This window comes from Alligator sinensis, unplaced genomic scaffold (assembly GCF_000455745.1).
Source record: "Alligator sinensis unplaced genomic scaffold, ASM45574v1 scaffold243_1, whole genome shotgun sequence".
NCBI lineage: Eukaryota > Metazoa > Chordata > Crocodylia > Alligatoridae > Alligator > Alligator sinensis.
Window position 1 is genome coordinate 3,541,164 of NW_005841841.1, and position 22,664 is coordinate 3,563,827.

A 22,664-nucleotide genomic window follows, 5' to 3' on the forward strand; every position below is an offset into this window, starting at 1 on the left:
TCTTTCCTGCCTATGCAGGGGGTCGGACTCGATGATCTATTGAGGTCCCTTCCGACCCTAACATCTATGAATCTATGACTTGCATTAATAATACTTGCTTCACTGGAGTTTTGTGAGAATTAATATTCTTCAAGTGACTTGAAGATTTAAAATACTCTTTGCTTAACTAAACACTAATTTGTAATTATTTGCAAAGTGCAAAATTTGAACCATTACTTCATCTTCCCTTTCCTTGTTGGTCTCCCTATCCTCTGTGCGCTGTCATTTTCAGTGCCTGGCCCCTCTACATCTCTGTTCAAGGCCATAAGTACAAATCTTGCCATGTTTCGCGAACCAGGGCTTTCATTAGCAAATCAGATACTCTAAAATTCTGCTTTCTCCAGCAAGACTGACACTCCACCTTTAGTTCCCTGATTTATCGTGTAGTGCTTTCAATCCTCAGTATGACATGCATACAACTCCCCATGCTCTAGTCTCTTTTGTTAAACACCATGTTTATCAGCCTTTATTGTTTCCTTTGCGTTGAGTGGCCTCTGTAAAGGAGAATGCCCATAAAGCTTTGATGCTCTGGAGTGTTTCTGCCAAAAAAGCCTGTTCCTCTGCCTGATCAACATCCATGCCGAGCTACATCTACTCAGCTATTCTGCTTTTCTCAGACACATGTACATTCAAGCCAGAATTAGGGCTAAAGCCTTTTAACAAAGTGTCTTCTTTTGGACTGACTGCCCGTTTAGGACCACTTGAAGGAGTAATTTCATGCTATGCTTCTTAAAAATACCCATTAGGACTTTTTTAAACCAATACTTTAAAACACAAAGAAAACCCTGCTAAAAGTCTGTCACATAGCCCTTGATAAATTAACTTTTACATAGCTCTTATGTTAAGGAGCATTTTTTAAGTCAGGCCAAGGCACAGCTTCCTTTTTTGCGAGTGCATGCCCCCTCCCCTCACCGTGAGCTCTGGAAACCAACTTGAAATGTTACACTTCTGCCTGAAGTGGGCTTACAATAGGTACAACTACTCAAGTTTATTCCTCAAACCATATAATAAAAGACCCCCAAATGAATCAGTATCCTTGAATTCTGAAGGATTGATTCACAGCATGCGGACAGTATGCTGCCTCTGCATCCTACAACGTAACTGGAAATAAGGCTCTAACACTGCACTTTAATCTTCCCCATTTAATGAGTAACCCAAATGCAATTCTAACCTAGAAAATGCTGCTGTGACCTTTAAAACCACTGTAGATTTTCTGTAGGCAAAACTGTCCCTGATGTATACTACTTGGACAGTTCTATTTTATGTTGCACAGGCTGTATGAATCATTCTTTCCTGAAGAATACCTGCTAAACTCAAATTAATCCAGCTGGAAGTCAGTATCAGCATTCAACTACAAAAACAATTTGAGATGTTATTATTTGAAGCTCAACAAGCAAAGCTTGAGCTTCTCAACTGTATGGATGATGTTTCAATCTCTGACTATAACCTAGAAATCTGTGTCAGAGCAGTAAGGTATGTCACACCATTGCATCAGCCTTTTCCATTTTCTGAGAATCAGCACATGCTTTGTGCTGGTCAACCCCTTAGAAATGTATGCACAAAAATGGCCCTGAAATGCACTCTACTGTGGAAGAACAAAATAGGATGATTTATCTTTTATTTAAATTTAAATATTTCTTAACAAGAATAGTGAAACCTCACCTGGAATCTGCCTCCCTGCCTATTATGTTATGGTCATCCCTGTGCAATCTGAAATTAGTTTCTCTCTAATCCATCTTGAATCAATCAAAACAGATTAATAATAATCAATAATCAGCTCTCCTATCATCTTTAAATATAAGGCTAAATACTGTCTGCTCCACAACGGTAAAGGTGGCCTCTTCCCACTCACAAACAAGGAAAGTAGACTCTATGGTAGAGTGGAAAGTTTTCTTGTTTAATATGCTATACCCTGTCTCCCATTAAGGATGTATGGCCTATTGGAAGTCAATCATGCCCCCCACCCCCAGCTACTGAGAGGATATACTGCCATCAGGCGGAAATAATGGCCAGCAGCACATTGCTGTTCACTTTAATCTTGCTCAGATCTGCAGATTGCCATTAAAAAAATCTGCTCTGTGCCAGCAAGATCCCTGTTTCAGGAAATGCATCTCCCTGTACCTCTTTCTTTCCAGCTTCCATCAATAGCAGGCTTAGCCCATTCATGATTGATTGCCTACTATACAAAAAGTAAAAACTCTAACAAACAATCTCCGTGTGGCTCTTCTTATATTCTCCTCCCAACTGCAAACAACTCTCAGCCATGTCAGAGCACTGCTGCTCCTATACAGATTAATTACAGGTATGACTAGGGGAAAGCAGATTTTGTGATGCATATGTAGTACGGACCCTAATCCAAGAATTATCTTGCAGTTTGCCATAATTGCACATGAATGAATATGCCAAAGTGTGCCAGAAATTGTGTTACACCTTTTCAATGGAATTTCTGTTTTAAATCTGGGCACTGAAAAATATTCTGACTATCTAAAACAGAATAAAGAGGCCAGACAACACAGTAATGGAATATTTAAGGCTAGAAAAAAAGAAAAAGTTGCCTATTACAATTTATCAAGAACTAACATACAGTGGTAAAAAGCAAGTGACATCACAGTTTCTGGTTACCAAGGAACTAATACTCAAGCCTATGCTGAGTGTGTCTGCATAAATGATGAGTCAGTGGTCTAAAGTATTTCATGCACAACTGACTACCAGTACACTGTGCAATGGCAAAGCATCAGATTTTCTCACAACTATAACCCGAGGCAAGAACATTTTCACGTGGCTCTTTGTCTTCCCGAGTGAGGATGTAGCAATCTCTCTCTGACGGAAATCAGAAGTTTGATCCAACAAACCCACTGAAGGCTACCTGTGGCTCACTTCTACAGATAAAAACCTGGTAAGTTTTCCTCATTACATAGAAGTAGTTATGTAGAAGGACATGGAAATAGGCTTGATTCAGCAAGGGACTGGCATTACTCAGACTAAAACAATGATAAGACAATAGCCCACTGTGACAATATCCTGGAATGATGCTCAAGTGCTGAAATTTTCAATAGCGGCACAGGATAGCACTCTTTTGCTCTACCCCAATGCCAGTTGCTCCTAACTTTGTCCTTCAAATTTTAACAGGAAGTCGGTTGACACTAGAATCTCTAAAAGATGTCACGTGGAACAGAAGGGCCGAATGCTCAGATCAAGCAAAGAGGGAGAACGGATGTATTACGCAAACTGCCACAGAGAGGAAAGTCTCACTGGTGTTTTTAGCTGATGAGAGCGCTGCCCAGACCTGCAGCACGCTGGCAGAATTCCCATGTTTGATGGTAAAACAGAATAAACCTATTTAGCATTTAATTCTCATGGAATTCTTTTTTTCTGAAATGGTGCCTCACACAACCAGATTTACATGTCCAAAGCCTTAACATGATGTGAGCAAACAAATCCCATCTGTAATAACCCTTTTAAAGTTCAGCGTTTACAGGGAAACATATATGGCTAAGGAGAGATGAGGCAAATATTATTTTAGAGGTAAGTAGCTTAACAATGCTATGAATTGGCAGGAACCTCACTGTGCTGGTTTGGTTTCTGAGCCCAGGACTGTGCTGCTTTCCAGCTGCACTCTGGCCCCTTGGTGCAATACGTGCCCTGCCCATTCACTCCTGCTCTGTGTGCCCAAACCAGACAAATAAGTGGCGCAAACTATTTAGAGCACCTTGGGGACTCTTTCACCTCTGTGTCTCAGGACAGCCTGACAGATGGGGGCAAGGAAACATACTCAGGACCCCTCTAGAGCCATCTACATTGCCTAAATAATGGGCATGGGCACACAGAGCAAGAATGAATGGGCAGGACTCATTTCTCGCTGGCAATTAAATCATGGAGGAAGGTGTTGATGATATCCCTGGTGGTCAGGATCTGAAGCATCTGTTCCAAGCTCCAGGATTCCGTAGGTTTCTTTGACTGATGTCAGGGAGCCATGAAGCAGCTTCATAATTATCCTTTTTACTTGCCCTGTGACAAGCATGTCTTGCTAAAGGAGAGAAGCTGGTACTTTTGGCGTATCTCTACATACGATTCCACACTGTTTGGATCTGGGGAAACCAAACTGCTAGGTTAAAGGGGCTCACCTTCGTAATACGTCAGAGGATTTTTGCTTTGGCAGAATTAACAGTTTGTCCTCTTCTATCCTAACTAACTGAAAATTTATTTAGCTTCTTTGTAAAACATTGCAAACACTCTAGACAAAAAAACCCTGCCACCTGTATAACGGAACACCCCAAAGTTATGCTTGTATTTTTAAATATCTTCGAGTTCCACCACAATCTAAGAAAACCTGATGAGTGAAAAGTCTATGCAAAATATGGATCAACTATTTATTTATGCTCCATTTAAGCCAATGGTTTATTGGGTTAACCTCTATTTGACCCAATGGAGGGACAAGTTGTTTTCCTTCAGCTAGTCATTAGTTGAACCGTAACTGATATTCCCAAGGAGAAACTTCATTTAAGTTGAAAAAAGAAAATCAATGAGCAGATGACTTAAGGACTAATGAGCACTCTGAGCTCCATCCTTTACCATAATCCTTTCTTCGGGCAAACAAGGAGAAAAAAAGAGAGAAAACCCCCACTTAATTCATGCAGTAAAACTGTATACCTGTGAGAAAGCAATTCCAAAAGCCACTCCAGCTATGATTCCCATATTTGTCTCCATAAAACTGGTCACCAGATCATAACAGCCCTGAAAGAGAGACAAACAATCATTCTTTACAAGTGTATACACAGGGATCCCTCTGATATAAGCTGGATTTAGTTAGATATTGAGTATTTTTGTCATGATGTCCAACACCACTTTAACTACTGAAAAATAAATAAAGTAAGCTAATGTTAAGTGACGAGTTTACCCAATAACAGTGTTGACAGAAAAAAAAGATTTTGTAAACAAATCTGTCAGCCTAAGAAGGAAGTGCAATGCTATGCTGTTATAATTTTTGAGTGCCTCATGTTTTTTTTTTAAAGTTTAATTATAAAGTTTTATTAAAAAATTAAACATTTTTACAGAACTGATCTGAAAACAGAACAGGACCAGACAGTAACATCCAGGTTGGGTGAGGGTGGGGAAGCCTAACTAGGAATGTGCTGCTTAATACAAACATTCCTCAGATGTGTTGCGAGGCATTCTCCATGGCCTTGTCCTGGTAGGGGCAGCAAGCATGGTTTGAAATGGTTTATTAGATGCTTATATCATGAAGTTGTTTTGTATTGTATTTCCTCCAGAGAGGTCTGAGACTTAAAAAAAAAAAAAGGTTTAAATCCACTTTCTTGATCTACAGTCCAGTCATTGAGTGCCCATCAATTCTCTTGCTCCCCTCTACATTAACAAACAGCCTTTGGAATCAACAGTAGTTCTCCACAGAGGACAGAGGATTCTTGAGTATATGCTGCTCTTCTCCTGGATACGCCTTTTTACATCTCACTTGCAATATGTATATTTCCCTAAATTATTTTCCCAAAGTCAATATATGTTTAGAGAGGTTTAGAATTTGCTTTCTCCACTTACAGATGTTACAATGAATTCTAAATCTGCACAGCCTCAGGGAGCAAAAAGAAAGACTTTTTTTAAATATGTTATAAATCTCATCAAACCACACACACACGCACACCCCTCCTCTACCTGCCAGGCTCTCTCCCCAAAACTGATCAAAAACTTATTTTCCTCCTGAAAACAATCCTGGAATGTTTTTTTGGTTTTTTTTTTAACCAGATGTTATATCTTTGTCAACTGTACAGCAAGCAGCAAAAATGGAAATATTGTCTCGTCTTCAGCTCTGGTAGGGCAATGTATTTAGTCATGCACACAGATGCATGTAGGCTTCATTCATGCAAGATCATAGGCATTTCCTTAGAGCAGGGGTGCTCAACCCCTGAACCATGGGCCAGATCCAATCCCCAGAACCTTATAATCTGGCTCATGGGGCTCCTCACAAGCTGTGGCACAGTGCATTAGAGTCAGGTGTGCAGAGAGGTGTAGGGGCCCAATCCCAGTGTGGGAGTAGCACAGGGCCCCCACACTGGATCTCAGCACATGGGACCAGGAGGTGGCAGCATAGAGCCCTGAGCCCAAATCCAACTCACAGGGGCAGATGGAGGTGGCACAGAGCCCTGGAGCCCAATCCCCACACGTGGGATTGGGAAGAGGCAGTGTGGGGCCCCCAAGCACACAGGAATAGGTGGAGGCCATGAGGAGCTATGGAGCCTGATACCCACATGCAGGGCTGCATGGAGGCAACATGAGGCCCCCAGGCTCAGTCCTGGTGTAAGTGGTCTGATCTGGCCTGTGGAACAGCCCCATACCCCTCGTTTGGCTCAAGGGAACAAAAGATCGAGCAGCACTGCCTTAGAGGATATATCAGCCTTGTGTGACAAACTAGGGGGTCAGAAGAAGATAACAATATCCTTTGTTAATGCAAGTCATTCCCAATTACCTGATTTTTTCAACCTCCTTTGTAATATTATGTGCTTTTTTTAAAAATCTTGGAACTAACTATGAAACAGATGAAGTTAATAGCAGCTCAGGATGAGCAAACTCATAATTTAATTTTGTGATGTTTCAACATACATATTAATTCCTAATTGTATCGTGCAATATTTGTCAACTTATTCATGTAACAAGTACCTGTGGCTGTATACCACACGGATTATAAAATGAGGCTAGATTTCTCAACTAATCTTTTCATTTGGCTATACATGACTCAGTGCTTACCCAGCCTTTTTCCAAGGTTCTCAAATCTGTTCAACAGTCTTCAAATGACGTAACATCTAAGAATGATGTTAATCTGATAGTGTCTTAAGGTCTTATTAAAATGAAAGCATGCCAATGAAATACTTGTGATCATTTGCCTCATTAGAAGGCCATGTTTTTCCAGTGCACCATAATGTTTTTTGCATTTTATTGCATGATTACAGATTAATTGCTCAGTCATTATTTTGCATATTAATAAGGGTATATGCAGCACCCAAGAGCTGTGCAGCTATTACCAAAAATACCTGAAACATTGGGTGGCCTGTAACTAGGCAGATACTCAGCGTAAAAATGCCAGTTTGGCATTTGCAACACTACACATTTGATCCTTTATCTGAATTTTAGAGAAAAATAATTCTTAGGCATTGCTTGCAACGCACTTTGAAGATTAAAAGCAGCATGCAAATATTAATTAGCTAATCCTGATGACAGCTCTGAGAGTTAGGTATTAGCCTCATTTGACAGCTGAAGAAACAGACATACAGAGATTAAATGATTTAGCCAAGGTCGTTTACCAAATTAGTAGCAGCGTTCACACAGAATCCCAGAATTTCTAGCCTATAGTCCTGTGGTCAGACCATAAAAACAAACCAACTTCTGATAATTCATCACTATGCCTCAGGATATTTTCATAAATCAATTAACTTTTTGAGGCCTCTCCCTTTGCAAATTTTATCCAACTGCAGAAAAGGCCATGTATCAAATAGATTTACAATGGAGCAAGAAAGAGTCTTCTGCAACATAGTGACCCCTGTTTCTCCATTTTTCTAAATCACACGTAGGCAGCCAAATATCATATAAACTCTTTTTCTTTACCAACAACGCAATAGGACTCAATCCAGAAGCCACGAAGCCCTCCAAACTGCAGTACACGGCCATTCAGTTCCTACGGCTTCATTTTCATTCCCATTTCTCCCTAAAACTTTTCAAGAGCATTCCATTTTGTTCAAGATTTTTGGGAAGCTCAAAGATCTGACACACCTGCTAAGTAGAGCTCTTTAAACTTTAGATTTAACTGCAACATCAGAAAACTGAAAACCATTCCCCATCAAACTACCCCTGGAAAATTCAGTCAAATAATTGCATCCGTTATTTGAGAACAAAGACCAGTTAGAAAAATAAAATCAAAACAAAAACTGTACTCCTTTTTCAGTGAGTATGAATCCTGTGCAGTCTGCCCACTGTACAAATCAAAACATGACCACAAGATAACTATGACTACTTTAAACTTGGGAGGGATCATCTCTAGAGCTTCTCATAAGCTTTTTGTTTTGTTTGCCTGTTTAATTACCCCACAAATTTTCCTTCAGATTGTGATTTATTTCCATTTTGTATGTAGCTAAAAAATAAAAGCCATGTTGCCAAGATCCTATATCAATCAAGACAGGCACTTGTCTGGTCCCAGTCAGAACACAGACTGTAATCTCTCTCTTTCCTTCTGTCCTTGCAAAAGGAAAAGCAACCATGTATTTGAGATGCACTGGGCTTTCTCCTCATTGGCACCCCTTGGGTGCTAGTCACCTGTGAAGTCAAGCTCTGGGCTCTATCCTTCTGCTAGGTAAACCTTAGGCCTAGCCCACCTTATAAAATACAGTATCATAACTCTTCAAGACCCTACCCCCATTATGGTTATGCTGGCAAACTCCATATGCTGGTATAACTTGTGTCATCAACATCATGGTTTAACTACGTCAGCACAAGAAGTTTCTTCTTCTAGAATAAGCTATTTCACCATCATGGGGCTTTGCTGGGTTAGCTGTATTGTTATAGAGCATAGCCTCTGTACTGTAAACTAACCCACATACAAACACCCACTCATCCACCAGAGTGAGGGTGAATATATGCCCACCATTGGCATAGATCTTGTGAGGGAGCACCTTGAGATGCTGGACACCCACAAATCAGCTGGTCCAGACAGGAAGCACCCAAAAGTGCTAAAGGAACTGGCAGACATCATAGTGCAGCCACTGGCAAGGATATTTGAGAACTCGTGGCACTCAGGCGAAGTAAATTGTCAGAGAGAAGATTCAGGCTGTACATCAGAAGTCATTACTTTACAGTTAGGGCTGCCAGGCTCTGGAATGGGCTCCCAAGTGAGGTGGTACTCTCTCCTACCTTGGGGGTCTTCAAGAGGAGGCTGGACAGATATTTGCCTGGGGTGATATGACCCCGGCACCCATTCCTGCCTGGGCCGGGGGTTGGCCCTGATGATCTGTTCAGGTCCCTTCCGACCCTAAGCACTATGACACTACCTGAAGACTGGAAGAGGGCCAATGTGGTGTCCATCTTCAAGAATACGAGGAAAGAAGATCTGGGAAACTACAGGCCAATCAATTTGACCTCAATCCCTGGAAAGATCTTGGAAAAAATTATCAAAGAAACCATTCCTGACAGACTAACAGAAGGCAACATTCTGAGGATAGCCAGCATGTGTTATTGCGAGTAGGTCTTGCCTGACCAATCTCATTTCCTTCTATGACTAGGTGACATATCACCTGAACAAAGGGGAAGAGGTTGACATCATATACTTGGACTTTAAGAAAGCCTTTGACCTGGTGTCCCATGATGTTCTCTTGGAAAAATTGGGCAACTGTGGCCTTGACTACACTATAGTCCGATGGCTGGGAAACTGGCTCTGAGATTGGAGGCAGAGAGTGGTAGCTGATGGAACCAAATCAACATGGCACCAATGGTGTCCCCCAAGGCTCTGTTCCAGAACACCCCAAGGGATGATATGGTCCAACAGTCACAAACTGCTGCAAGACCATTTTAGGTTGGACACAAGGAAAAACTTCTTTACTGTCCAAGACCCTAAGGCCTGGAATGGACTCCCCCCAGGGGTGCTGCAAGCACCTACTCTGGACATTTTTAAGAAACATTTGGATGCTTATCTTGTTGGGATCCTTTGACCCTAGCTGACTTCCTGCCCTTTCGGCAGGGGTCTGGACCCAATGATCTTGTGAGGTCCCTTCCAGCACTAATGTCTATGAAATCTATGAAAATCTATGAAATATGCATAGGTACTGGCTCCTAACATTGCTGGGACTTCAGCTGCAGTATAGTCCTACTGTATGTTCCACTGCAAAAGGCAGAATCTGGCATGAATTAACTGGTGAAAGTTAATGTTTTTGCTTCTCCTTTAAACTCTGTGAACACAGCAATATTACACCGATAGCAGCTGTTACACAACTGACTGACATCATCACAGTTTCAAGTACATCAGCAGTGACTGGCTCTCCTTAGGCTACCATGGTTGAATGAGTTGGTAGAAGCTAATCCCATGTTATCCTCTTCTCTGTGTGCTACAAAAACAATCTACCTTTGAAAACAGTTGAAATAAAGAGTCCTAGATGTAAAACTTAAATCATTATTCCAAGTTCCTGATTCACAGGTGATTCACAGCTGAAAAGGACAAAAAAATTGAAACACAGCCAACAACTCCCAGGGTTTCCTGTTATACACCAATAATTCTGTGCATCAACAGTTACCCTGGATTTATGAAGAAATAACAAGGGAAAGAAATTACTAAACACTATGGGGCAAACTGGTCTCTGGTGTAACTCAGCATTAGGGTTTCATTTGAATTATTCCTTTTATGGGTAATTTGTTTCCTATCTCTCCTGAAAACATTTTTGGAGGGCGGGAACAGATCAGAAAAGAAATTCTGTGCCAGCAATGAAAGTACATTCACACAACAAGTATAAGCAGTGTATTTTGTATACATTACGTTATTCTCCCTTTTCCATTACTTTATATTTTCTGCATTTTTATTCTCTTATAACTAACATATTTGTTTGCTCGCTTATTCACTCTCTCTCTTTTTTACTCTCCCAATCTTCTTCTTTAAGTTGATGAGAGGTTGCAGTTAGGTCTGTCCTGCCTGCAGCAATGCATAGCCTAATGAGACACTAAGAGGCACAGTGAACATAGCTAACTAACCACAATGCTTTCCATCATTCATTCCTCTGTTTAGGCTGACCCGCAGCATCCAGTGCCTGAAATTTCTCTCAGATATCAAGCTGTGAAAAAATGGAACCCCCAAAGAGTCAGCATGAATAAGCAGGGAAGTGTTGACTGACATAAGCATCAAGGTTACTTGTATGCACTTGCTGCATGGCCCGTACAACTGTGCCAACTTTGACTCGTTGTGAGACATTGTTCCTGAACAGGTGCGATGGATATGGGAAATGATCCCACATTTTACCACTAGGGTTTCTGTGTCAAGCTGTTTGGGAAACATCAGCTTAAGAGCCTGGTAACAAGCAGTGGGCAGAAACAGGCAAACATTTCTACCCTTTACCTATCCCCAGTTTCAATGTTCTCCATGTCACTTGAAACAAATGCAGTTGCTCACAGCAATGTGTGATACTAATTTAGTAGGATGGTTGCATGTCAGTTGCCTTTGGCACAAAGTGGTCCTTACCTTCTGATTTACTTTAGTAGCAGCCACGGTCATATTGCGCAGATCCTGGGGGTTACAGTCACTGGAGTTCATGCAACAACTTGGGGGAATCCCATGTTCAAAGAAGTAGGGGCTGCTGCTCCAGTTGGTGTAGTTCTGAATGCCGCAGCAGCTCAGCTAGAAAAGAATGAGAGTGGAATCATAAAGGAAATCAGAATTATAAATTATCTGCACAGCTTGAGATTTCATCCATCAGAGAAAACTTACCCTCTGAAACTCATTTTCAAAGTATGTCTGGGTCTATATCCTGCTCATTTAAAAGCTAGTAGCTAAATTCCCATCGACTTCAATGGGACTGCAATTGGTCTGTCTGGCCAGCCAGAAGAATGAAGCACCTGAATACTTTGAAAGATAAGTACTCTACCATAAACAAACTATTACGTGAGAAGATCAGAAGGGAGCCAACAATGTACCCCTCTTCTTACCAGAAGGCCCCTTCCAGGCCTACCTTCCTATGATTCTATGATCCCAACAAAAAGAGAACATCCTTAGACAAACTGGCTGGTAATGGCTGGTAAAAACCCCAGAGAATACCCTGGCCCTTGGAAGCTGTTGGAAAAATTCCCACAGATTTCACTGGGGACCAGCATATCACCCCAACTATTGAGAAACCTGACTCTATACTAAGTATCAAATATTGGAACTAAGCAACCAGTCAAACCATTTGTAAATCAATATCACTTAACCTCTCACAGTTTGTAATAAAACAAAAATAAATTTCATTCACATATTTTCTTCTCAGAGAGATTTTTAAACTTACACTTTGTTGTACGTCATCCACTGCGCGGCTTCTCTCATCATTCACATTGTAATTCTGGATAGCTTCAGTGTATGTCCTAAGGAAAGTGTCCTTTATCTAAGAGGAAAAAGTCAGGTATGTGGGGATTTATAAAGGAACCAGCACGTGGAATTGACACCTTAATGCATAAGCTCTTAGTTTGAAAGGATCTTTGCAGCAAATTTACCATTTTTCAACATAAGACCTCCAAGTCAGAGGGAGGATGCACTACTTCTGCTTTCTAAAGTGTGCCTTCAGGGTGTATAAAGCTACCTGTCATCATTCACAAGCCCTTTCAACAGCATTTCAGGTTGACTCCTGCTGCTACGGGTTCTTCAAAAAGACCAGCAAATTGTGACATGTCGAAAAACAGGACTGTGGTGATTTTGGAGCTGCCCTATGCCAATTTTGAATATTATTTATTGACTTAGTCACAGGGCTGTTTATTGTATGACTATATTGATTTAGCTCAGTAAGAGAGATGTCTGGAAAAACAGATAGAAGAAATGACCAGTTTAAGACGGCTGTCTCTCAAACATTTCAAGGTACTAAGGGACAATGCCTACATTATTAACTTTGATGGTTCCACCTCTACCTCACGCCAACTAGCAAAAAGTGGTATGGACCAGGAAGGGTCAAACCTGGCAAACCAAAATAACTACAACAGGATTTAAAAAGGAACTCTTGCAAAAGAGAGTGGGCAGTCATTCAAAAGAAAAGCAGATACAGATGGCACAACCATGCCAGCTAAAGGGCACAATCTTTCTACACCCTTCAGCTATATAACTAAGGCAGCAAATTCCATGGTGTAAAGCAGCTACAGTGACAGAAGAGGACTTCAGCTGTCATGGTTTGTGACACTGAGGGAGGTGTTGAAGCCATGACAGGAAAAACACTCCTGTCAGCGTGCTCTGCATCTATGCTATTGATTTCTGCTGGCATGGCTATGGTGACACAGCTACAGTGGCAGAGGCTCTGTAGCACAGAGAAGCCCACAGGCACAGGGGCAGGTATCTGGAGTAGCTAGGTCTGCCTAGGATACAGTCAAGAGAAGGTGAGACTTACATAAGGTAAGAGATATGCATGACTGATGTTCTACAAGTCCTCTCTCTCAAAATGCTTTAACTCCTGCTGTTAGTCAAACAATGTTTTAAAACTGGTTTTAGGAAGGCTGCCCGGTGACCATAGTCATCCTTGGTCACAGATGACAAATTCAGTCAGACCTCCTGTGTAAAGGTGAAATCCCAGGGGATACTGAAGCCTGGGGTCTAAGAGAAGGGGACTTGTAGAACTCCACCCTGGAATAAGGCAAGATCTGAGGCCTGATATGTGAGGGAGTGCACTCAGACAGAGGGACAAGAACAGACTGAAATGTTTTCCTTTACTAAGAGGAGGATGTCAAACCCCCAGCAGTTTTAGGTGGAAAGCAAAAGCAAATATGGAAGCATAAATATGGAGAAAACAGTGTATTATTTCTCCAATTCCTGGTTTATTTCCTCTAATGCGTTATAAGTTTGGGCTTGCAAGAGAACAATACAAACTCTGAGGGGGACTGCCAATCCTCTGTCAGACAAAAGTAGTGGGAAAAAAAATGGGAATTCTCCCTTTAAATTTATCAGAAGGTTGCCAGAGCTCACAGGGAGCTGAGGTTTCGGCAAAAGAAAGGGACATTAAAAGGAAATGCCAATCCTGTGACTTGGCAGTAGTGCCAATTCACTAGAGAACTGGAGACCTCTGGGAAAGGGCTTACTGCTGTCCTGGTTGGAGACACACAGACATGTCACAGAAGAAAAGACCAGCAAATTGTGGGTAGCAGCTAATCCAGGAAGCTGCTGGGGTAGGGCCCACAGCTGTGTATATCATGAGGTGGGCCAAGCAAAATAGCAAAAGAACAGGTATTTCAGGATCAAACTTGGAACCATCCATAACTGGCAAGGGCAGACATGAGGTCCATACTGAGGGAACTATCATAGCCAAAAAGGAAACCTGCTCATTAGAAAAGGGTGCTAATAAAACTGGGTATGACAAAGAGATGGAGATACTGAGAGACAGGAAAGAGAGGGAGACGCTTTAAAACAGGATGGCAGTTACTGTCCCAGTTCAGTAAATGCACCATATGGAGCCAGGGCTTAAAACAGAGTAAAACAGAGGAAGCAAAACAGCAACTACAACCTTCTGGGGAGTGACACAATCACAAAAAATAAATACAATTTACGAGACATCAAGGAAACTAGTTTGGTTTGGCTTTGCATTTTTGGAAATCCTTTCTACATTATGCAAACAAAGGCTAGCCTGGCTGAAGTAGCTATGTTTAAGCAAAGTGTTTAATCGATTTTGCAGTCCTCTGCATATGTAACAGGGTAAAGAAGATCTTACATGATAGACACAGGGAAAAAAATGACAGCTCCAGAGTAAATACCAGACAGCTAAGGTTCAGCACTTTACGTTAAATCTCTTCATTTGGAATCATATCAGTTTTTAAAGGGCTGAATATATTATTGTTGGAAAATAGTTACATCACTAATGATGAAGATGTAACTGCTAAAGTCAACAACCTACATATTATTCTGCACAGTCAAAGAAACCTTCAGCAAAATCCTGTGCAGAGCCACTGAGATGTATAAACTACATTCATTTCCACTCACCTCATGGCGAAACACAAACCCTGAAATGCCAGCCACAAGCTCAGCCAGGAACACAAGGGATAAGAACATGGCATACTGAAAACAAAGAGACAGAAAGAAACAAGTCAGAACACAGAGGAGGCGCGTTTTAGCACAAACATCTTTTAATTCCTATGCAACCATTTAGGATTTTAAATCTCTTGCTCCAAACTTTCCTTAAAAATGTAATACATTGTAAGAGATACCTGAGATACCACTTGTGATGTAACAACTCACCACTGCAGTGTACTCTACCACTATTAGATTGTTTTGGATATATACGGTATTTACCTGAATCTAAGATGACCCTGAATTTAGGAAGGTCCCCCAATAATTAGTTTCTATGCATGGGAAATGTATATATTTGTTATAATTTTCCATGTATAGAATCTAATTGTTGGAGTCATCTTTAATTTAGTCCTTCCACTGTTGCAGGGGCAGGGGGAAAGCAGGCAGTCGGGAGGCAGGTGGTATGAGGAGGTCAAGCAGCTTGCCCCCTGCTTGTGCCTTCCCCCTCTTCCACCTGCCTGTCCCCGTACAGCAACCTTGGGTCTCCCCCTCCCAGCAAGCCTCTGCTCTCTGCTCCCACCCCAGCCTCTGATCCACGTCAGCAGGCTCTGTCCCTGTTCTAGCCTAGGGGATGGCCTAGCCCCTATAGCAGCTGTATGGACTGTGCATAGCTGCTACAGAGTCAGGCTGGGGCTGGGCTCAATTCCCCAGGCTACAGCATGCAGAGCTAGCTAGCATGGAGCAAAGGTAAGGATGGGAGGGAGAGGGGAAGGCAGGAGAACAGAAGCTGCATTGTGGGGGAGAAGAGGGGGAAGAGGCTGCAGGCCGGAGATGGCAGTTGAAGATGCAGTGGGAGTGGGGGCAGGCAGCAGCTGTGGCTGTGGCCCTGACCCTGAGTAGGAGCTGGAGCTGAAGCCACAGCAGCTGCCTGCCTCTTGCCACTGCCCTTGTACTCGATTCTAAGACAAGGGTTTTCCCCATGTTAAAGAATTGAATAAGTACGGTAAGTACACAATTCTTGATATTCACGTGTGTTACATGCAAATCTGTGTGCACACACTATGAAAGGAAACAGCTGTCAAATCACTAGTCTTGATCTTGCAGCATTTTGTGTGAAAGCAGAACCTTGCATTTATGCAAAATCCTACTGAGAACAATGGGACACTGTGGAAGTAGACAGGTCACTTGCACTCATCTCCTTGTAGGATAGGAGCTAGCACCTGACTAAGTAGTAGAGTATGTACATGCAAATCGTCCAACTACCTGCCAGGAATACATTAGGATGTAAGACAGGGATTGGCAATGTTTTTGGCCGGAGTGCTAAAAACACCCCAACCTCGACCCACACCTCGACTTGGCATGCCAGAAGCAGATCCATGAGGGGACTGATCCTCATTGCTAGTACTAGGTGCATGTGCATCTCTGGGCAGATGGCAGGGGAAGGGCCAGGGTGGCAGTGCCGCAGGCCCCTTCCCAGCCGTACACCCCAAGGCGTACATGTAGCTGCTGCTGCTGCAGAACAGTCAAGGCTCCAGATGCTGGCGCGGCTGTTTGCAGCCTCCCGGCTGCCTGCTGTGAGCAGCCCAGATTCCATGGGAGCAGCAGTACTCCCAGCCGGCTGTGGCGTGCTGAGCAAAATGGCCTCACATGGCATGTGTGCTGGGGGTTGCCGACTCCTGAAGTAAGATGAGAGTATTTCACTGAATCAGGCCCTATGTCTGTATTTGGAATCTCTACCAAAGCTTAGGAATAGAAGAGAGGCTTCAGTTTAGCCCCAGAATCAACTTTTTTAGACACAAAAAACAAAAAAAGAGAAGAAAACAATGCCAAATGGGCTTTTCTGACCTGAAGTGAGTGCCACAATCATCTGGCCCCTGTGAAAAGAGGGTGCCAGGCACCTGCCCCAAAATCCTGTAGACAAGCAGTGCCTGCAGCTGCTCCTCTGAGGACTCCCGTGGCTCCCGCCATGGCCCTCCGCAACTTCTGTGCTGGCCTCGACACCCCACTGAGCAGAGTACTCTACCATGGGTGGGTGAGGGAACTGGGGCCATGCTTTTCACCCAGCTCATCCCCCAGTTCCTTGCACACACTCTGGATTGGCTCCTGGGTCAGTCAGGACTGAGCATCACAGATAACCCCTGGCCTCTACCTCCTGGGGCTTGTGCATTCTGTCATGTACCAACATGCCCCTCTGATCCCCACAGCAGCCCCCATGTGCTGTGCATAGATCCTACTATATTTACCTTTTGAAAGGAGTGGCACTAAATTCTAGACAGCTACAGAAGAATGCCTAGAGTCTAAAAAGGTTGAGAATCACTGCTTTAAAGAAATATTACAATAGAAGTCACATTGCCCCTCTTCCATTGTATACATCATTTGGGTCTAAGTACTTTTCCTCATGACATGTACTTTATTGCCCACAATGTCCCTATATATACCGCATGGTTCTTTAACTCATCTGTGTATTTTTTTCCATTGCCAAAACTTTCTTTGCATCAGAGATGTCAAACTTATGGCCCACAGGCCAGATCTATTCCACACAACCACAGATAGCATCTGTCCCACCAGTAGCATGGTGGGCTACCAGAAGTGCACTGCCCCTTGGCAGTGCAGAGCTCTGGCCAGTTGACAGTGCCAGGGACATGTGGCAGCATAGGTTATGGGGCATGTGGCTGCATGTAGCCATGTTTATGCAGTGCAAAGAAGGGGGCATGCATCTCTGAGGAGCCAGGAACATGCAATGGCTTGGAGCTCTGTCTGAATATGGCTTAGCACCACTGCACAGAGCTTCATTCATGCAGCACGGGAGCATGCAGTGGTGCATACCTCTGGCTCCTTGCAGACGCATTCCCCCATCTCCATGCTGCACAAATGGAGCTCTGTGCAGCTGCACACCCCTAGACTCATACTGCCATCTAACCTGGACACACACTGCCTCCCAAATGCAGCTCCATGGATTTCACCTGGGATGTGGTCTGGATCCAGCCTGGGGCCAGGGATGAGTTTGTCACCCTGCCTTACATTCTGAAATACACTGTAAATCTCAAAACCTAACCTGAACTATCTTCCTACAACTGGTTCGGTGCACCTCTCCAAACATACAGGAGGAAGACTGTCTTAGTAGTGCTGACCCGGTTTTACAGACATGCATACAGAGTGCCAGAAGTGAAACACTAGATTGTGCTAGTTCAAGTGGAATCTCTTAGATTAGTGGTGCTCAACCAGTTTGAGCCTACAGGCCAGATGAGAGGCATGGGGCCTGCCTGTGGGTTGGATTTGATCCTGAGCACCAGGATGGGGTCCCTGCACTGCCCCTGCCCAGTCCTGCACACTGGAATTGGATTTTGGGGGCCCCATGCTGCTCCCACCCAGTCCCATGTGCAGAACTCAGGCTCCAGGGGCCTTGTCGTGGCCACATGCACCAACCTAGCTTACAGTGCACCCAAGCTAGTCTATAGGGCCGTAACTCACAGGGAGCCTCACAGACAGGATGACATGGTGCTGGGAGCTGGATCTGACCTGCAACCCAAGGGCTGAGCACCCCTGCCCTAGACATTCCATTATACCATTTTTAACTTTTAAAATGCAGTAACAACGTGCTTGATTCACCAGCAGTACTTTGGTCGTTGGAGTTCTGCATACTGCAGAGAACACCAAGTCATTAACACTCAACTAGTGACTGGATTTAGTGAAAATATCTTGTGGATTTTTTTTCTTTGTTCTCAAGAGACTTGAGGAATATTATTAAGGTCATTAAAGCTTTCCTGTTTGCCACAAACACAATTAACATCTGCTTAGGCTTAAGAAAAATGCACTGATTTAGACAACACCAAATTGCAGTGTGGTAGCTATTTTGACATACATACCAGTTTCAGCATCCATGGGCTTCCGCGGCAAGTGGCAAAACATCCAAACAGCCCAAAGACAATAATCGTGGTACCAGTCCCAATAAGCACATAGGGGGCATTGGTAGAGTTTTCAGCAATGAGCGAGATATAGGTGCCTAAAGTGAGCTTCCCCCAGACTCCAACAGCAAGAAGAATAACTCCTGTGATCTAGAAAAATGAGAAAAGAAAACAGTTAAGGCCTGCTCAGGATGGACATCCCGAATCAGTGTAGTGAGGGTGAGCACTGACATTAATTGCTGTCAGAACAGAACTGCTGCCATAGTTGTGGTCAACTCTGGAGACTTTTAGTAGCTCCAGAGGGATTAAAAGTGAAAACTCATTTCCAATATCCAAGTATGTCACATTAGGATGCCAATACAGGCCAGACTTCCAGGCTTAATGGCCCTCTTGCTGGCTCCCGTCAGAAGAGGAGAACACACAGAACGTCTACAGAATCAGAGATCATAAGCACACTCTAGTTCTAAATGCTTTATCTCTCCTAAAGCATGTCTAAGAGAGGTGAAGCTCACCACTGCTACCAGAAATCAACCAGAACCACTTCTATTGAATGTCCCATGTGCTTTTATACACAGTTCTTTGAGCAACTGAATCCTTGTATTTTCATCTCATCGTGACAATCTACTCCTTTTAACATTAGACTTCCTGCCCCTGGATGCACGATAGCTGCTCACAGCATGCTCCTCTGGAGAAAGTACTGAGGGATTAAGGAGAGGATAGCAATGTACTCTCCCTCAGTTAGTAAGTTTTACCACTGAGCTGCACGCACAACTCTTCATCTGCAACTTGCATCTGGAGAACCTCTGTCCCACAGCATCACTCTGACCCCCAGGTTCAGCATATGAAACTGAAATGGACGCTGGAAGCAGGAGGCAGGTATAGCATGTTCTGTGCTGACATCTAGCGGACAATAAGGGAAATCTATGCTTTTCCGCACCCCTCCCCCATGCATTAACCCACCCCCTTTCTTTACAAACAGATTAAGCATATCGGCTCAATGGGGGTTTTTTATATAAAAGGAAAATGCCTTTTGCCATGTCACTACTTTTAAACTAAACTGAATTAAATCTGATGCACATCCCTACAAACATTTACACCAATTGCTACAAAAATTAGGTTAACGTGAATATTTAGCATACATCAGAACTGATACCATGATGCCTGAAGTCTGTGAGGATCCAGCACTTTCAGTTCTCAGAACTGGAGAGGGGAATAAGAACGTTATCTAAACAGCCTGGAGTAGACACCAAAAGAGTTCCAGCACCCCGCCCCATCAGCACTGTCCCTTGCATGTTTTGTCGCTTTTCTATGTTTTGAAAAATGTCCCCATCTACATAAAAGTTTTTAAACTGGCAGAGCCAGGCAGTGTCCCATTCACATTTTTTGCTGCATTAAAAAACAAATGAGCCACTCTGGGAGCTGTATTTCTCCACCAGCTTTTGAAAGGGCCAATGTTAATGAATCCAAGGAAACCATCACTAATGGAAAATGGAAGGCAGCTGCTTGGTGGATTTTTTGGGCTGAAGCAAGGCAGACTGCACAGGAAACCTTTTGTTCTTCCTGTTCCAGTCATGTTGCCAGTCCTAGTTCTGTGTATTGGGAGGAGGCAGAAGCGTTCTTTGGTGCTCCCTGCATCTCAGGAAGCTTGCAGTTCAGAGGCAGCATTTCTTTCTGCCTTAAAGATGGTGCTATGCTCAGTAGAGCTGTCCAATAATCATACTCACATAAGGGGAATATCAGGGGGAAGCAGGATATGAGCTGCAGGTTTTGAAAGGCTAAGCAGAGGTGCAAAAGAGAAGCACAGCCAAAGGAAAAGAAGAAAAGATCACTAGAAGAATAATAAACAGAACATAGAAAAAGAAGAGAAGAGATGAATTAGGCAGGGACAGATTAACTTTAAAAAATGCATCCTATTAGAGAAAAGCTTTCTTTATGTCAAAGAGGACACTCCTGTATCCTACAATTCAAACCCCACTGGCATAGCCCCTTTACCCCCTTTTTCCTTTTCTCTGATGTTCCATAAAAGTTTGAAAGATGAGTGCTTTTAGGAAAATGAAACCTGGTGACACTTTCTCAGCCAGACCTCTCCATCCCATCTCACCCTATGTTATTAAAGGTCTACCTACATTAGTATATGTACCTACCATGCCATTGCCACAGCAACTCTGTTGCACACCCTGCAGTTAGGCAAACACTAGTGTAGCACATCCTTTCCTTCCCTACGCTTTATCCTCAATGGCATCCAAGATACCACCCACCAAAGTTAACAAGGTAGGTCTACCTCCCAGTGTTTCCTTCAGGCTATCTATAGTCTCAAGTAGGCATCATTGCACTTGTAACATCCACTTCACATTTTAAGAGCATGCTTCAGTTATGATGGCCAGAAACCCCTTTTAAATGAGGACTAATGTTCTGAAGAACAAGGGAGGTGTCCCATGTGTGCCCACCTGGTTAGCCCTATCTTCCTCTCTTGCTCCAGTAGTCATGTCCCATAGTGCTTTAGGAAACATTGCCTGTGGCCACAGGGTAATTCCATATGGTAGCATCTCTGTCAGTGTTTTTCTGATGGATCTGACTGGAGGCTTAACACACACTCCATGCACCTCCATGCCTAAAGGCTGCCTTTTGTTACAACTACCCTCTCGCCCCCTCAGATAGGATTGCCAATTCTGTTTGAATCTATTCTGGGAGGTTTCCAGAACGCCAATGTGCTCGCATGCTTGTATATATCAGTTATGTAGTAGACTTTGTCTGTCAGTATACTGTGTAGACTTTGCATCAGGAAGGCAAATACACATTACTATTACATTTAAAAAACCCACTGGGGTACTGTATAAATCGGCTTCAACATTTAATATTTATTTTAAAAATTCCCTATCATTTATCTCCTGGGTGACTCTCAGCAGTCTCCTGGGGATTTATATCTAATTCCTGGAGACTGCAGGGCAATCCTGGAGAGTTGGCGACCCTATCCTCAAGCTACCTCAACGAATAAACCAACCTCTTCCTTACATACACCACCAATTTAATCATTTAGTGGTAGCTTTGGGATGGCAGAATCAGATCCTATGTAGGCACAGTGCACAGACATTACGGGTACTGACTACATGGCAATTCATTTGGAAGAGGTACATCTTAATAGAAAAGACCATTGCTCTACATATTTGCACAGCCCCTAACATAATAGGCCCCTCAGTTACTACTACAGCAAGCATAAATATTTACTAGCGACTGTCAAACTGCTGCAAGTAACCCAAGGGCCATTCAGGAGTTTTTCCGCAAATGCCTCTTCCTCTACACCAGTTACTTTGGACCACAGAAGTACCATTACCTAGCTGGACTATAAAATCTGCTTCACAGAAATTCTCCTCAAAAGAACACTTCAGAGTCCATTGGCATCAAGGAGATGCACCCATCTTTATTTTCCTTAAACTCAACTCTTTTCTGAGCTGCCACCAGGAGTTTTATGGCTTTTCTTGGCCCTTCAGAAACAGGCACCACTAAAGGTTCTCTCTCAGACCAAACTTCTGCTCATCTTTCAACACATCTCTCTAAAAAAAGTATTGATTCTATAATCTTGTAAAAGATGAATCCACAATATAAGGTAAAACAACTAACATATGGTAGAGTAAATGACTGCAGACATCTAATATTTCTGACTTTCTCCCCCTCCCTCATCCTTGTCCTTGAAGAAAACTCTCCGTCTACTTCTGTCCTTTTCCTGGCAAAGATTTTTCTTCTGTGGGCCCATATTTTAAGTAGTTAAAAGAAGAAAAGAGATGGGAGAACACGGAAACCAAAAGAATAGTCCCTTGTCTCTGATATCCCACTCAGCAGTGGGCTGGTTCTTGCTCATATTGAAGTCAGTATGGAGTTTTCCCAGAGTCCTGAAGAGGAGTGACTTGCATTACTGAAAGAAACAGCATGTTTCATGTTGGAAAGAGAACATGAAGCTCCTTATATACAGCATTTTTACCTACATTTTTATTCAGCTATTTAAAAAACATTCCTGC

At 43.0% G+C, this 22,664-nt stretch overlaps 1 protein-coding gene across 6 annotated transcripts in view; it reads right to left on the minus strand.

The window, feature by feature from the left end:
• Positions 1–22,664, minus strand: part of TSPAN7 (tetraspanin 7) — a 147,215-nt gene that overhangs the window by 9,944 nt on the left and 114,607 nt on the right. For 5 of the 6 annotated variants that reach the window (XM_025205165.1, XM_006015650.3, XM_025205186.1 and 2 more), the window contains exons 2-6: positions 18,613–18,801; positions 14,720–14,794; positions 12,057–12,152; positions 11,258–11,413; positions 4,690–4,773 (exon numbers count right to left, since the gene is read on the minus strand). In XM_025205165.1, the coding sequence (XP_025060950.1) occupies positions 4,690–4,773; positions 11,258–11,413; positions 12,057–12,152; positions 14,720–14,794; positions 18,613–18,801 (600 nt within the window). Of the gene's footprint in view, positions 1–4,689; positions 4,774–11,257; positions 11,414–12,056; positions 12,153–14,719; positions 14,795–18,612; positions 18,802–19,403; positions 19,446–22,664 lie in introns of those variants that run through there. The other variant, XM_006015651.3, reaches the window with a different exon arrangement.